The sequence below is a fragment of the Drosophila elegans genome, unplaced genomic scaffold (assembly GCF_018152505.1).
Source record: "Drosophila elegans isolate 14027-0461.03 unplaced genomic scaffold, ASM1815250v1 contig_149, whole genome shotgun sequence".
In the NCBI taxonomy this organism is placed as follows: Eukaryota; Metazoa; Arthropoda; class Insecta; order Diptera; family Drosophilidae; genus Drosophila; species Drosophila elegans.
This window is the reverse complement of record NW_024545513.1, coordinates 21258042-21273047: the sequence shown is the minus strand read 5'-3', so window position 1 is coordinate 21273047 and position 15006 is coordinate 21258042. Positions and strand designations below refer to the sequence as shown.

At 42.7% G+C, this 15006-nt stretch overlaps 1 protein-coding gene and 1 non-coding gene across 2 annotated transcripts in view; one reads left to right on the top strand and one right to left on the bottom strand.

The window, feature by feature from the left end:
* The window catches only part of LOC108147604 (dopamine D2-like receptor), a 28290-nt gene that overhangs the window by 615 nt on the left and 12669 nt on the right, over positions 1–15006 (top strand). Inside the window, exons 2-3 of the mRNA XM_017274243.2 lie at positions 590–1775; positions 2691–2881. Of these exons, the coding sequence (XP_017129732.1) occupies positions 590–1775; positions 2691–2881 (1377 nt within the window). The remainder of the gene's footprint in view (positions 1–589; positions 1776–2690; positions 2882–15006) is intronic.
* On the bottom strand, positions 4358–4429 carry Trnap-cgg. Its single transcript has one exon. It is a non-coding gene; the product is annotated as a tRNA-Pro (tRNA).

Here is a 15006-nt window from a genome sequence, read left to right as displayed (position 1 = left end):
TGGAAATTGATCGAAACGGATTTTATAGGTCGCCAGCTGTACAAAACAGTCATTCTTATGGCTGTGCGTTATATTTTGGCCAAATTACAACAAAAAGACCCTCTGGAAAGGTTTTATTTTCTTATTTCTCGAAAAACCCGAAAAAAATCAATTTTTGTATCAAAAGACTGGGAAATAATAGTCGGAAGTTGGGGTGTCATGCATCGTTGGATTCGTTATAAAATTGCCAATCAAATTAACATTTTTTCAGTTTTATAAATTTTTGCAAAATATAATGATGTACCCCCTTATTAATATTAATGTAAGAAATATTTGATTTAAACAATTTCCTATTAAATTTTAATGCATTTTGCTTAAGTTAAATGTGTCAGATGATTAAAACCAAAGCGAAAAATATTTAAATTGAGTAGAAAATATTTTGACTAACCAGTTTTTTTTACCAATGCAAAGCTTGTCTTGTTAGCCCTTTGACCTCTACTTATTCCCGTTTCTCTCTGTCTTTTCTTGTCTCGCTCCAGCTTAAGGAAAAATGCCGCTGGCATTGCAGGAGTTGCAGCTCGCGTCCGCTGCCACGCCCCCGCCCCACTAGAGGTTGAGCCCATTCCATTGGAGGCGGGGCAGCAGCAGCGGCAGCATCATGGCCGACCAGCCATTGAGCACCAGCAGCGGCACCAGCACAGCGGCAGCAACATCGGCGGGAGCAGCAACATCCGCCTCCACATCGACGGCAGCCACAGCCACAGCTACCGCCACAGCCACATCCACATCCACATCGACGGCAGCCACATCCACGGGAGCCACGTGGATGCCCCACCCAGTGGATGGCTCCCATCCGGCGAACGGCAGCGTTGAGGGCCCCACAATGCCCGCCGGCTACTTGCCGCTCTACGAGTCGGATGTGGAGGCGGCGGCGGCGGCGGAAGCGGAGGCGGAGGACGCCGGCTACGCGCTGATCGACGACATCAGCGAGTGGCTGTTGGGCTCGGTGGACGGAGGAGGAGGAGGTGGTCCTGGTGGGGGGGCGGAGAACAGCACGATAATGGCCGCCAACGAGACGCTGGGCTGGCTGGAAATGCTGAACAGCACGCTGCCAACCAGCAGGAGCAACGTCAGCAGTGCGGAGGAGCCGCTCCAGGAGGCGGACGGCGATGACGAGGGGGAACTGCGGGGGCGCTATGCACTGCGCAGCTTTGTGGAACAGCAGCTGGGGGGAGGGGCAGCGGGCGCGGGGGCGGCTGGTAACGGCGGCGGCGATGCGGGCATCGCGCTGATCGACAGCGGCGAGGAGGCCGCACTGGACAACGTGGCGGATGCGGAGACGGACTACGGACTCCTGGGCGGCTTCGGCGATCCGGAGCTGCTGCAGCGCACCGCGACGACGGCGGTGCGCGAGACCCTCGGCAATCGCACGGCGTCCGCCCCTGGCGAAATGGGCGTGGCTGGTGTGGCCGGTGTGGCTGGCGGCCTGGGAACGGCGGGGGGCGGAGGAGCGACTGGAGGAGTGGCTGGAGGAGCGGGCGGATCAGGAGGCAGCACCTTCATGCTGCTGCTCGAAAACTTTAACGATTATTTCCCCAACTACAATGGGAGCACGGTTTCGGGGACGACCACGATGGCGCCGGGCGTGGTGGGCGGCGTGGTGGGCACGGCCAGCGGGAGCGGCAGCGGCCTGCTGCTGGAGCAGAACCTGACCGGCCTATTCCTCGACGGCTACCGGCAAAACTGCACCAACGAGACGCTCAACCTGACCGACTCCTGCGCCGAGCTGAGAGTGGGTGAGTATCACACTGTGCAAAATAACCGGGTTATTAGAGTCGTTTGAATAACTTAAATGTGGGTGCATGCAACAACGACCAGTGCAATAACGCCGAGTATTACCAAACATAACAGTTTTTATGTTATGGTTGATTTAATATCGCAAAATGCAATGCCTGCAGGCCTAATTGCATTTCCAAAAGTGAAATAATTATTAATTAATTATTACAAAATAAAACATTGTGATTGATTGGATAAAAAATAGTAAAATTGTCCAGGAACACATTCGTTTTTTTTTGCAGACACAAAAAAAAACAATTAACATTTTAAAAGAGGTTGTCTCTGTTTTTGCACCCTCAATTCTTAAATTGTTGCCTTATTGATACTAGTGCTTGTTGCATTCATTCCCTTTAATATACCTTTTAAAGATTTCTCTTTGCAAAAAACGGTTTAAAAATTAAAAATAACAAATAGGAAACAATATAAAACTAGCCATTCTCATTTTTTAATATTCTGCTCTGTGATGTGTTAACAGCTCCAACTAAAAAAAAATATATTTTTCATAAAGAAATTTAATTAAGTTTAGATAAAGCCCGTTTTCTCTGTTGTAAAAGGTTTAACCAGCATTTTAAAAACGTAAAAGTACTACTACCACTTTGGGCACGTTCGTTGGCAGATATCACTCATGAATGAATTAAAATAATTTAACGTTTAATCCGAAAGTGTTCTTGGTCTGTAAATCCGTATTTGGGTAGCCATCTCGCTTAAACAAACAGTTGAGCGCGTCTGCAGCCAGAATTTCATTAAGTAGTGCTGAATTTATAAGCCTTCGTGAGGTTTTCGTGAAACAATCCAGTCCAGCAGAATGGACTGCAGATTAGCACAAAAACATGCCGAATGCACTATGAGTCCGGACTTTAATCTTGCCTTTGCAGTGGACCACAACTACTGGGCGCTCATCCTGATTCTCTTCCCCATCCTGACCCTCTTCGGCAACATCCTGGTCATCCTGTCCGTGTGCCGCGAGCGCTCGCTGCAGACAGTCACGAATTATTTTATAGTCTCGTTGGCCATCGCCGATCTCCTGGTGGCCGTGGTCGTGATGCCGTTTGCTGTCTACTTTCTGGTAAGTAGTCACTCCACTCCACTCCACTCCACTCCCCATACCCCAATATAAAAGTATATAATAGTGTGTGGCAAGGTGGCCAATTCGGGAGTGTCAAAATCAAAATGGCCAAATGCAAAATGGCCAGCCATTTCCGTTTAATTTTATCAAGTGTTGGGTCATATAATAAATAAACACGCCCATAAATACCAATCAGGACGTCGGCCTGGCCAAATGCAGGAGGACGTGGCTTTTAAGTAAATTGGGGCCATTCAAGCAATAACATTCAATTTTTGGCGATGCCGGCATATAAATCAATGTGTTTCCCAAGCAACTTCTTGGGGGCGGAGAAAAAGCGAAACCGAGGAGCGAGTTCGAGCAGTGGGAAAGTTGGAAAAGAAAGTTACAAAACAAAAAGGACTTCAAAAAAAGGCAAAGAGTGCCAAGTTGCTAAATTGGAAATCATTTAATATATCAATAAAACGAGAGCTAATTTATATTTACATTTAATTTGTTGATTTAGAAAGTATGCATTTTTACATATAATAAAATGGTAAATATTCAAAAAATGCAAATGACAAAGGCTAAATCCATTTGAAATACTTTGAAAATCACAAATAATAATCCCAGTTGTGGTGATTTAAATTCGTGTTCTCAAGGCAGAGGAGTGATTATATTTTATAGTTTTCTTACTGCAAAAGTTTACCATAAAACTTAAAATAAAAGTCACTTATAACCCAAGGAAGAGCTTTAAAAATTAAGTGATTTATAGTAGTTTCCATGTCTGTTTTGGTCTACAGAATGCCAAAAGTGTAAGTGTGAGCTTCGGGTCAGTGAATTGGTATTTAGTTTGATTGAAATTCAGCGACTGTAGGTTGGGCGCCGGAAGACAAACGCCCGTCTTGGGCGACTGCCTTTGACTTAAGCCGACGAAGCTGTCATTCCGTATGATTGATTGTGCGATTGACTGACTCACTGCCAACTTTCTAGCCAAGTGGCCTCGTCCGCTGAGAGTTGACTTCCACCAGGACCACCGGGATGGGAAACCGGCTCACTAACTGACTGACAGATTGACCGGCCTGGGCCTCATCCCCTTAACCTACTTCCGACCTGACTACTCTGCTGGCTCATCAGCATTCGGATGGCGGACTGCCTTTAAAGAGTGGCCTCCTTAATTGGTTGCAAGCCACGCTTGTCACTCCTGCCACATTTAATTGCATGTTTGTTTCATTGCTACCGAGTTATACCAAATGTCCATTGCAGTGTTAAAACGGTCGGAAGTTAAACGAAATGAACAGCCGCATAGCACATTCAGTGGCAGCGGGGGCACTTGTCACACAAATGGGAACAAGAAACTGCCTGTTTGTTTACAATTTGAATATTTATTTACGATCTGCCTGCTTGGCCCACTTGATGAAGATTGACTGGCCGGGCGGGGAATGTGGCAAAAACAATTGTTGTGCGGCTGGATGGATGGGTAAAAAAGTGCAAAAACCTGGGCTCGTCCGGGAGTTGAACCCGGGACCTCTCGCACCCGAAGCGAGAATCATACCCCTAGACCAACGAGCCGCTTGTAAAACGGCCTGTCCAAAGTTGCTCAAGTCCCACATGCCGAATAGAGGGAGACGGGGAGACAGGGAGCACCATCAGATCTAACTACGAGATATATGTACTTGGCTGCCAAATCGATGCATTACCCGCAAATTAAAGACTGTTGACTTTCTAATCACGCACGCCAACAGCGAGTCACAGTTAATTAACTTGTCATTAAGTGCATCATCAGTGCAGGTGTCGGCTTTTAATTACCGCCCACCGCCCATTGCCCACTGCCCACCCACACACACACACACACGACACGCCCACTGGTCAGAAGCAGTCTGGCATGTCCTTAACAGCCTTTCGCCAGTGAAATTGATTTGATTTGATTTGATTTGCAGCTTGAGATTCGTGCAGAATTGGTTATGCCATCTCTTTCTTTCTGGCGAGATCTAGCTCGCGCCGTCTCTCTCTGATTCATGCTGCACAGAGAAAAACGAGATCACCTGGCAGTTTAATCAACTTTTTTATTTTAAATGTAGAAAAATAGAAAAAGTCACTTTATTATGTTACGGTGCATACATAACCCTTTAAAAAATCGCATTCTTTTTGACCCAACTTATATCGCTTTTCGAAAACTAACTTACGTAAGTTAATTTAAATTATGGAAGCAGGGAATGAATATTGCAATCTATGCAAACACTTATCAAATGCTTAGCTTAACAAGTGAAAATATTTAAAGTGTGTGTGTTTTAATATACTTTAATAATATATATATATATATATATATGTATATATATATATATATATATATGTATATATATATATATCGATGCTTAAGGAAGAATTGAATTTTTGGCTTGATAGTTTGCAATTTCATTTTCACAGAAATAATTTAAAGTTCCTAAAACTTATTCGAGCAAATTGCAATTTTTGGTAATTCTATCCAATCATTTCATGAACTAATAAACGTAATGGTCAACTCAACTCAATACTGTTAGTTTGTTTCCTTTCCTACATGAATAGGTTTGAGTATAATTTTAATAAAGGCTTTTCAACAACAGATGAAGATGTGTCACAGTAATTAATCGGTGGCGGTGAAACTTACCACTAAGCATTATTAAATGCAGGTCGTGTCGCTTTTCCAAGGGATGCCATCGCACATACACACCCACACACTCACACACACACTCTCGCACACACCCAGTGATATACGCATACCCATACACTCGCGCGGACACACATGAAAATTGATTTAGTTAAGAGGATTTGCGTCAACAACAGCACAATAAGTGGGCAGTAACACGGTCCAGTGCGATGTGGAGGAAATGGGAAATGGGAAATGCGAGTGGGTCAATGGAAAACCCGGGGGGTGGTGGTGGGTGCTGGGCGATGTGCTGACACTGGAGATTGGTGGCTGAAGGTAAGGAAGATTGGACGCTCTCGGCGCTCATTGTGTGCGCTGGCATTTGTGCCGGATAGCACTTAACTCATAAAAATGTGCGCAACAAAGGTTGAGGTATCCACCGCTCACCGCTGACGCTGACCTTTCTACCCCATGCAACACCCAACCACCCAACCACCCAACCACCCAACCACCCACTACCCACCCAAAAACAGAAGCAACAAGAGAGGACGAGATGATGCCAACAATGGAGAATTATTGCTTATGACACAAGCCAGCGGACAAACAAGAAATGTTGGCTGTCCTCGTATTCCTGTCAGCGGTGGGCGTGGCAGGACACATATACACCGCCCATTGAGAAGCTGGGTGTTGCTGCTGATGTTCCTTGGGCATGGGTCCAGGGCTCGTTTTAACTCGCGGCTTAAACAAATATACGTGCATGTGTCTGTGGACCAGTGCTTTTCTATTTTAAGTGGTTGTATATGTCAGTTGAAAGCTTTTGTTGACATTCAAGTGGTCATTGAGAGTGTAAAAGCGTGCATACTGGACTGAATGGGCGGTTGGGTGGTGTATGATGGTGTGTGGTGCCGAGGGGAAACGCTAACTGAAAGAAAATATCACCGGAAATGGTGATCAACTTGGTTTTTTAATGCCGCAAAGGCAGCCACAGAAATTCCCTTCAAACCGAAAGTCTCATTTGGTCGTTACCAAAAAAATGCACATATTTTAATTTTGTTTAAATAAAACAGTGAAAGTCTTCTATTCCAAATATTTGTACTACTTCATAAATCCGCTTGGCTTATAACGACATAGAAATAAATTTAGAAATTTTTGAACAAACCAAATATTTTTGCTTATAGTTTGAAGTTAACCATATTATATTGAGTAACTGAAATGTGATGTGAAAAGTGATGGCGTTTTTCTCTGTGTGTAGGATCCAAGCAAGTCTGCGAGCTCGCTTCATGTTCGGAGCACTAATCTGATCAGAGCTGTGTTTGCTTTCTGTCTGGGAATGGGAGGATTTCTGCGATTCCTTCTGTAATGTTTCCTTTTTCCGTTCTGCGCTCCCTCTGGATGCTCTTCTGCCGTTGTTAATTGCTTTTGTATGCAGCCTGGGCAATGCTTTCACGCTGACTTCTGCAGAAAAAGGCCAGCACGGGCTGGATTAGGGGAATTCGGTCAGAGGATAACACAGAGCATCTCGGTGAGCGAATGCAGTCATGCTCTATAAGGCGATTATCATTTTTCCCTCTCAAAATTGTATAGCCGACAAATACAGGTTATCCAATGTGCTGAATTCAGCCATCATTGCCAAAAAGTCTTGGCGAAAATGATTAATACCATCGACAGTAGAGGGCAACAATGAAGGTCAAGAGCACATCCAATAGGTTCGCTTCTCTTGGCAACCCCACGTGCAGTTGTGAGTTATTCTGAAAATGTATATATGCCCCGGTCCACGTAGCGTATGAGCGACGTCAAGTGCTCGGAAAACAGCCTTTGACGGCAATCGTTAATCGTTCAGGTCTGCATTGCCCATTGCCCGTTGCCCGTTGCCCTCGTCAGTGCGCATCGCACCCACTTAAGTGGGCCGTAAAGAGGCAGCAGAAATTGCCATAAGTTCATGGCAAAAATAAATAATCTGATTAATGTACCCCCACAATCACAGACTTACGCACACACACTCGGCCACTTGAGTCACTTGAATGGACCGCAGGACTCGCAGGAAAGTAGCTGGCACCCGGATATGCGGCGACGATAACGGCACTTAATCAGCCTTTGACCCAAAATAAAGAAAAACACTTAGGAGAAAGGGGAAAGGGGAGGAAAGGCTGCTCCTCAATTCCCAACGAAAATAACACTTGGCAACAGTGATTTTGGCCTCATATAGACTACTTTATGCATATCCCAAGATGTTCTATCTACCGATTTTATCGTTTAAAATTAGCTGACCTCGATATCTCTTTAAATGATTACATTTTCTGCTAATGAATCAGTTTTGCAAACCTCTCCAAAAGTACAAGTTTTTTCAACCTACAAAGATAAGTTGACCTTAAATATTTTAATATGATATTCATACATTTTGTTAGATATTCAGTTATTGGGATTTCATGTAGTGGCCATACACCCAAAATTCCTTAGTTTTTAAAAATAATTGACTAAATATGGTCTTTCAAGTGAGCCGCATAAATATTAAGGAAAATATAATTTATGTTGCACCTTCAACATACAAAATTTCTGTTTTTTGTGACTAATTGAACAAAATGATTGAACATTTTGAAATGTTCCCAATCGGACCGCTTCAGCCAAGTATTTTAACTTTTTGCCTACACAGGCATGATTGCATTCTTTTTTATTTGTCATTTGAGTATTTGCGGAACTAATTATAATATCTAACAATTTTATTTAAATTTGAGCCATATTTAATATATAATAAATAAATGCATTTAAATTAAATATAAACTTTTTGCAATCAAATATTTTTCACAGTTATAAAAAAATATTTTAATAAAAAGTCAATGCATATACATGCTTTGTATTAAATATTCATCATTTTATTAGTGTATGCACACACTCTTGGAGAGCAAATTAGGGAATTTTTTCCTAAAATCGAATTCGAATGAGGTGGACAGAACACCACCTGCTCTGGTGTTTATTTAACGCAAGGAAAAAGGATTCCCATGCCGCCTTCATATGCAGGTTTTAATCAAGTCTGAAAACCATGATTACCTGATTTTTCAGCTTTGATCAGTCTATATCGGCATGTGTAAGCCGGCACACTTAGCCAATTTTGATTTTGCTATCCTGTTCAATCGTATTTTGTGCATGGCCAAGAAATAGAGTTTAGGCAGTGACCTTTTTTGGGAAAAGCCCAGTGCCAGACTTGCTTGTGGCGCTTCTATTATGCATGTTATTAATACTTGGTTCGAACTGAACTTGGCTTTGAATTTGTTCTCGCAATTTTGCGAAACGTGCGGTAGGTGGGGGCAACATTTATGACTCCGACAACAGCAAAATAAAACTGCAAACAAGCTTGTTGTGGGCGTGGTCCTGTTCCTGATCCTGTTCCTGCCCACCTGCCCACCTGGCTACCTGGCTACCTGGCCACCCAGGGCCAGAAAACTGCCAAACTACACAAAAACTGTTTCCATGTGGCAGGCAATAAAACGAGTTTTCCGCAAACTTGTGTCAGGCCAGGAAAATGGTGAAGGGTGGGGAATGGAAGAGGGGCGTGGCAATCCGGATGAGGAGCCCACCTGAGTGGGTGGGCGTAAAGTTTTTTAATTTTAATGGCCATTTAAAAGGTTGCAGGCAAATGCCTGGCCTGGCTTAAGTGCCGCTCATTGGAGGAGGTGACGTTGGGTCCATTCGGTTCATTACTGGCCCCCATTCCCCCTTCCCCTCTCCCTCTGAGCTAAGATCAGCATCCGCATCCGCATCCGGATCCGCATCCGCATTCGCACTTGGCCCTCTCATTTGGGCCGCTGCCAAGACTGGAAAGCCTCTACCCAGAACGGCAAATAGAAAACAGAAAATGGAAAATAGAAAACAGAAAATAGTGAGTGGTCGGCGACGATGCTGCCAAAGTGCCTGCAAGTGGCTAAGCAAACAAGCTGCAGCAAAAGCTGGCAGAAAACACCCGAAAAGCGAGTTGGACTTGGGTTGCAACGCCACCGAGACGGACTGATTGTGCAAAGTATCGAGGAAAGTATCGCCCTGAATAAAGCGATTTGAGCAGCCAACAATAGGCTCTTCGTTCCATTACATTTAGCTTTAGCTTCACTTCAATTCAAATAGGGAGCAAACAAAAATGAGCTTTATAGTATATATCTGGGAAATAGAATTAGAAGTGCTCATATCTACGACAGTCTTTAAAATACTTTATGTACGTTAACATTATCTTTATATTTATTTTATAATTTTTCATTTGCAACTCACTTTTGTATTTGGAAGTTAAGACAATCACTCAAACTATTTTCACTCACAATACATTTTATTAAACTAAAATGTTGAGATACCGCCTATCCGACATTAAGCTATATGAGTTAAAAATTGTAAATGCTATCTCAAACTTTTCTTGGATGTTTTTGGATGAAGATTGTGCACTTTAATGACATTTTAAACACAATATTAAAACTTACAAAATAGGAGTACCTATGCAGAAATGAAATTGGTTTTTTATTTTATTTAACATTAGAATTGTTTGAAAAACTAGAACTAAATGTTCTCGCTTAAAGATCTAGCTGATGGGGCATGTATAAATATTGTATAATTGATTTAATAATATAAATGTTTTAATAAAATTTGTTTTCGGTTTTTATTTGTAGTTGGCAAGCCATAGATCGTAAGATCTTTTATTTAAAATGCACTTTAAATCATAAAACTTTGTCTTATTCAGGAACTTCTTTTAACAATTCGCAATAAGCAGCAAGGAATATCGAAAAGAGTGTCTGCCATCCCTAGTTGGGCTGTAGTCTGGCTGTTTATGCGATGCCTGCAGTGACCCCCAGTCAACCTCCTTTGGCTGCCGAAACAATTTGTTGACTAAGCCAACTTGAATGCGCCCGAAAGCGGGCAACGCTTTGTCCGCAGCACTCTTCTGTTGTCTGTGTGTGTGTGTGTGTGTGTGTGTGGTGGTAAGTGTGCACTGTTAGTGTGTGTGTGCTTATAAATCCTTGTCAGGCAGCGAACCGCACTGAACCGCAGGCCGCACATCAATTCAAATAAATAATCCAACAGCATGAAATCGGCCGAGGGCAGGAACTTTTCAGCTGCTCAGGCGAGTGCGAGTATGAGTGGATCAGTGGTTGAGTCGGTGGTGGTTGGTCCCTCGACCCGACCCTTTGCTAAATGATTGCTATATAAAAATATGACCTGCAATCTTCACTCCACTTTCACTTCCGTTGAACCCCCGGCAACCGGCACCCGAACTTGCCATTTTCCCGTCGCCGGTTCCCGGCGGCTGCCATCTCCGGCACGCATGCGAGTTAAAGCGCGCACTTCCGGCCGGAATCCAGACCACGGACCGCAGATTTCGGTTTCTGGTCGCATTTTCCGCCAGCCCCAGCAGTTCCTTTCAGCGCCTTTCACCCAACGCAGCTTGAATAATTAACACAGATTTTGATTTGGCCAAAAACCCCTCAATCCCAACTCCCATCACAATCCCGAAAAATCCAAGATTCAATCAGCGAACGGAACACGACTCCCGGTTGTCTTCGCTGGCAAGCAAAAGTATTTCGTTACCATTTCCATGCAGATGGCCATATAAATATCCAATATCCAAGGCGCAAATATGTCGCCGAGGGGCTCGAAAAAGTCATCTTAAAACAGAATTTCCCCCGACGCTAATGACAGCTAATTTGTTGCAACAACAACGAAGGGCAGGCAAACAGCTGGCAAGAAGTCGAGGAAATCTCGAACGTACACATGTGTATCCGGTTATTCAGACTCATATATACATTATATGTACGTGTGAGCCATATATAACATGTACTGTACAAATATGCACCAACATGGCCTTCGGGGGCGAGTCCGAGGCTATTAAAAATGGCGCAGAAAAACGCTAAAATTGTTACGACAGTGACAACGACAACGACAACGAAGACGACAACAGCCGGATGGAAAGAGACGGCAGGCACAGGGAGCGAGCAAGAGGGAGTGAGGGGGAGTGAAGTGTACCCAGGCAGACAATAAACTTAATAAATAAGTCAATTAATTGCCCCGAGCTTCTCATAGGGCCAAAAGACCCGGGCCAGAAGCAACAGCATCAAGTGCCAGGCACTTGGCTAAAAGCCGGTGCACTCAGAAAAATAAGTGAAGTGCTCCACGCCTGTCTCGAATGGCAAAGGTTATGTATGCATTGTTTTTAAATGCAGGTTATATTTTTTAAGAACGAACAATTTATTTTGTTTTATATCTATATAAAAATATTTTTAATAGAATTCAAATAATTAAAATGAGAGTATTTCATTTAAGAAGGATTATATACTGTATTACATCTACTTATTCAAGTCCGTTAGCTACTTGATTTAAGTTCCCTCAAGTGTGAGAGTGCTTTAAATGTGAAGTACCATATCTTTCCAAGGAGCTATTATACTTCAGCAGCTCGAGTTTTTCTCTGTGTACCATCCACATTCCCCAGTGTAAACGTTTGCGTCTATGTGTGTGTGTCTATTACGGCAGCCAGTTCAATTAACATTGTCTGCCTGCGTGTCGTAAGAAAATGTGCGCGAAACTCGTTTAATAGTCACCAGCTCCTTGGCTTTGACACTGCCGAGGTTACGGTAACTTTATTACCATCGCTGCAAAATTATCTTTGGCTTCTGCACTTCACTGAGAGAAACACATAAAGCATACCAATTTGTAGTATTATCATTTGAACCAGAAAACAATGTCAAAATAACATCAAAAGCATCAAGTATCGCAAAGGACGGATTATGGTTAAGAATACTTATTTAAAACTTCTGGTCTTATTTTTACAAAGTGCCTTGGATATACCAAATACTTTCTTTTGCCACCTTTATTACTATTAAATCAACCATTTTATTTAACCAATAAGGCAGAAAAGCTGATTTTGACATTAAAGTAGATTATAATCATTGCTATAATTATATAATGATATCTGATGGCTTAAACTAAAAGTTAACAGTCAACTTTTTCTCACTCGCCTTTGTTATTTTTAAGTTCATTTGCATATTCCCCTTTGTTATGTTCCCTTAGCATTACATATTTTCATTTATCATATTTTAGACTTTTGTAAAAGTGACATAAACGTATTAAATTCATTGGGGTAGGGTTAAGAGACTTAAAGATATAAAGATTTATCTGAGTCTTCTAATGAAATGGGCCTTAGTTAGGAATGGTGTGGGTTGTAATAGGTTTAAGCAGGGAGATGACGTTTTGTGGGTTTACCAAGTATTGCAAGTCATAGTTGATATTTTCAAGCTTATGGCCCAAATGGCAAGGCATCGTATTTTTAAAATGCAGCCAAAGTGGGTGGGGTTTCCAGACTTTTCGATGCATTTTGCGAAAGCTGTGGAGCATGGATCCTGGCATTCCTGTGCGACCAGTGCACCTTATGTATGGGAAATATTGAAGCGGAAGCGACAGCCAGCCGTTAGTGCAGCATTTGGCAACATAAACAAATTATTTGATGACTTTTACGCGTTTCGCCTTTCACATGGCGCCCGAATCCTGCCTCGTCCCTCGTCTCCTCATCCTGAACCCTCTCAAGGTCCTTGACGTCTTGTTCTGCGGTTGGTGTCGCCTTCTTTTCGGGGATTTTTGCTGGGTTGCATGGCCGGCCACTAAGTAAACTTTAATGGCGGCCATAAAATAGGCAAAAAGGGGCACGCCCACACACCCACAAAACCGCACACCAACACACACACGCATCATTGTATATTGTGCGAGTGGCATAAAACCAAAGACCAAGAATAAGGAGCAGCAGGATCAGCGAGTGGAATGGGCAATCCTTAGCAGCATATTTTGCAGCTGCTGTGACATTTTTATGCTAAGCAGTCGCCAAATTATGAAAATTCGTAAAAAGCCAAATGTTATGGCATCCTGCCAGACAGAGATAGATGCGCCCCACGCACACACACACACATACAGATGCAGAGGCAGATAGAGAGAGAGAGAGAGAGAGAGCAAGGGAGACAGAGAGATAGGAACCCATAAAAGAAGCCTTGCCAATTTGAGCCGCTGGTTTTGGCCAGCTTTTCCTCTGGTTTATCGCTTTGCAACTAAACTCGTTGGCGCTGACTCGTTTATCATCTCGTGGCCCACAACAACAACAACTTCTTCCGACAGCCACGAGAAAAGCCTTTTGGCCTCCCAGGATGGATGGCAGGATATCTCGATTAGTGCGAAAATAGTTGCCAGTACCTGGTTGCCAATTGACTCGCAACTTAAACCAAACCAGCTTTAGTCTTAAAATGTTTACCAGGGAATTATTCTTCACTTTCTTGTTAAGTTGTGATTCAGAATGAGATAATTTTTTTAAAGGAGCAGCATTTAACAGAGAATAGGAGATGACATAAATGTAAAGTGCTCAAAAAATACCTTTCGTTCATAGGACATCTGTTCATTATTTTGTCATAAAGCTTACACCACTTAACAAAATAAGGCTTAAAGTCTTTGATATTATTTTATCTTGTGAGAGAAATGAAAAACTGTTAATAATTTATTGCACTAAGTTTATGGTATTGACTTTACGAAAATATACATGTTCAAAGGCTGTAATTTTTACTGAACATTTCCATACATTTTGAACGCCAAAAAATATTAAATCCTCGCGGCTATTCTACTTTTATATATGGAAAATAATGTGAATTTCAGAATACGGTTTTATTTTTTTTTTTAAATTGGACAATGACATCTTATGGATACCATAGGAAATATAAAAAAATTTAGCGGAAAATCGACTTAGCTTGAAATTAAAAACTTGTAGTTTTATAGACTATTTAATTTTTGTAACAGTTGCAAGGGTTTATAGGGTATATACACGTCCATTAATTAGCATCTCACGTCTGCCAATAATTATCATATCGCCTCAGGTATTAGGTACGAATGCATGCACACTTCAGTGGATTATAGATTGGAGAACAATTTAAGACTGTCGTTAAATTCGAAAGTATTTTTAGGTCAGAACTTCGACACTTGAACTACGTAGATACCGAATCGAACTAAAAAGTTGGGAATTGCGTGGCAGAATGGCAGAGTGGAGATATATCTGAGGCTCTAATGAGACGATAATGGAGCTGTCCAACCAAACTCGGCCTTAACCTTAGCCAATTGGCAGTGGGAGATGGATTAGGATCAAATGGCGAACCCAAATCAGGGAAAACTTTCCCTTTTGGCTTGACACTTAACTTGGGGGTCATTGGCAACTATTTCCTGTACCATATAATGTGCACAATTTGTTACGCATGCTCTGCTTGCCACGCCCACTTCGGCCACGCCCCATCCCTCTCGTCCTGCCGCCCACTCTGCGGTTGTCCAGTGAAGTATCAAAAATCTGTTTGAAGTTGAATTCGCCAGGGCAAACAAAAAAATGTTGGCAAGAAGAAGCAGAGCTGTCAGGAGCGAACCCTCAGTCCCCAGTTTTCCGACCCCTTCCAATTTGCGAAGGAGAAAAGGGTTGTCAGGTTCTGGGCGTTTTATTTGGGAATTTTCTGTGTCTACTTTCGGTTTTATAATTAATTTT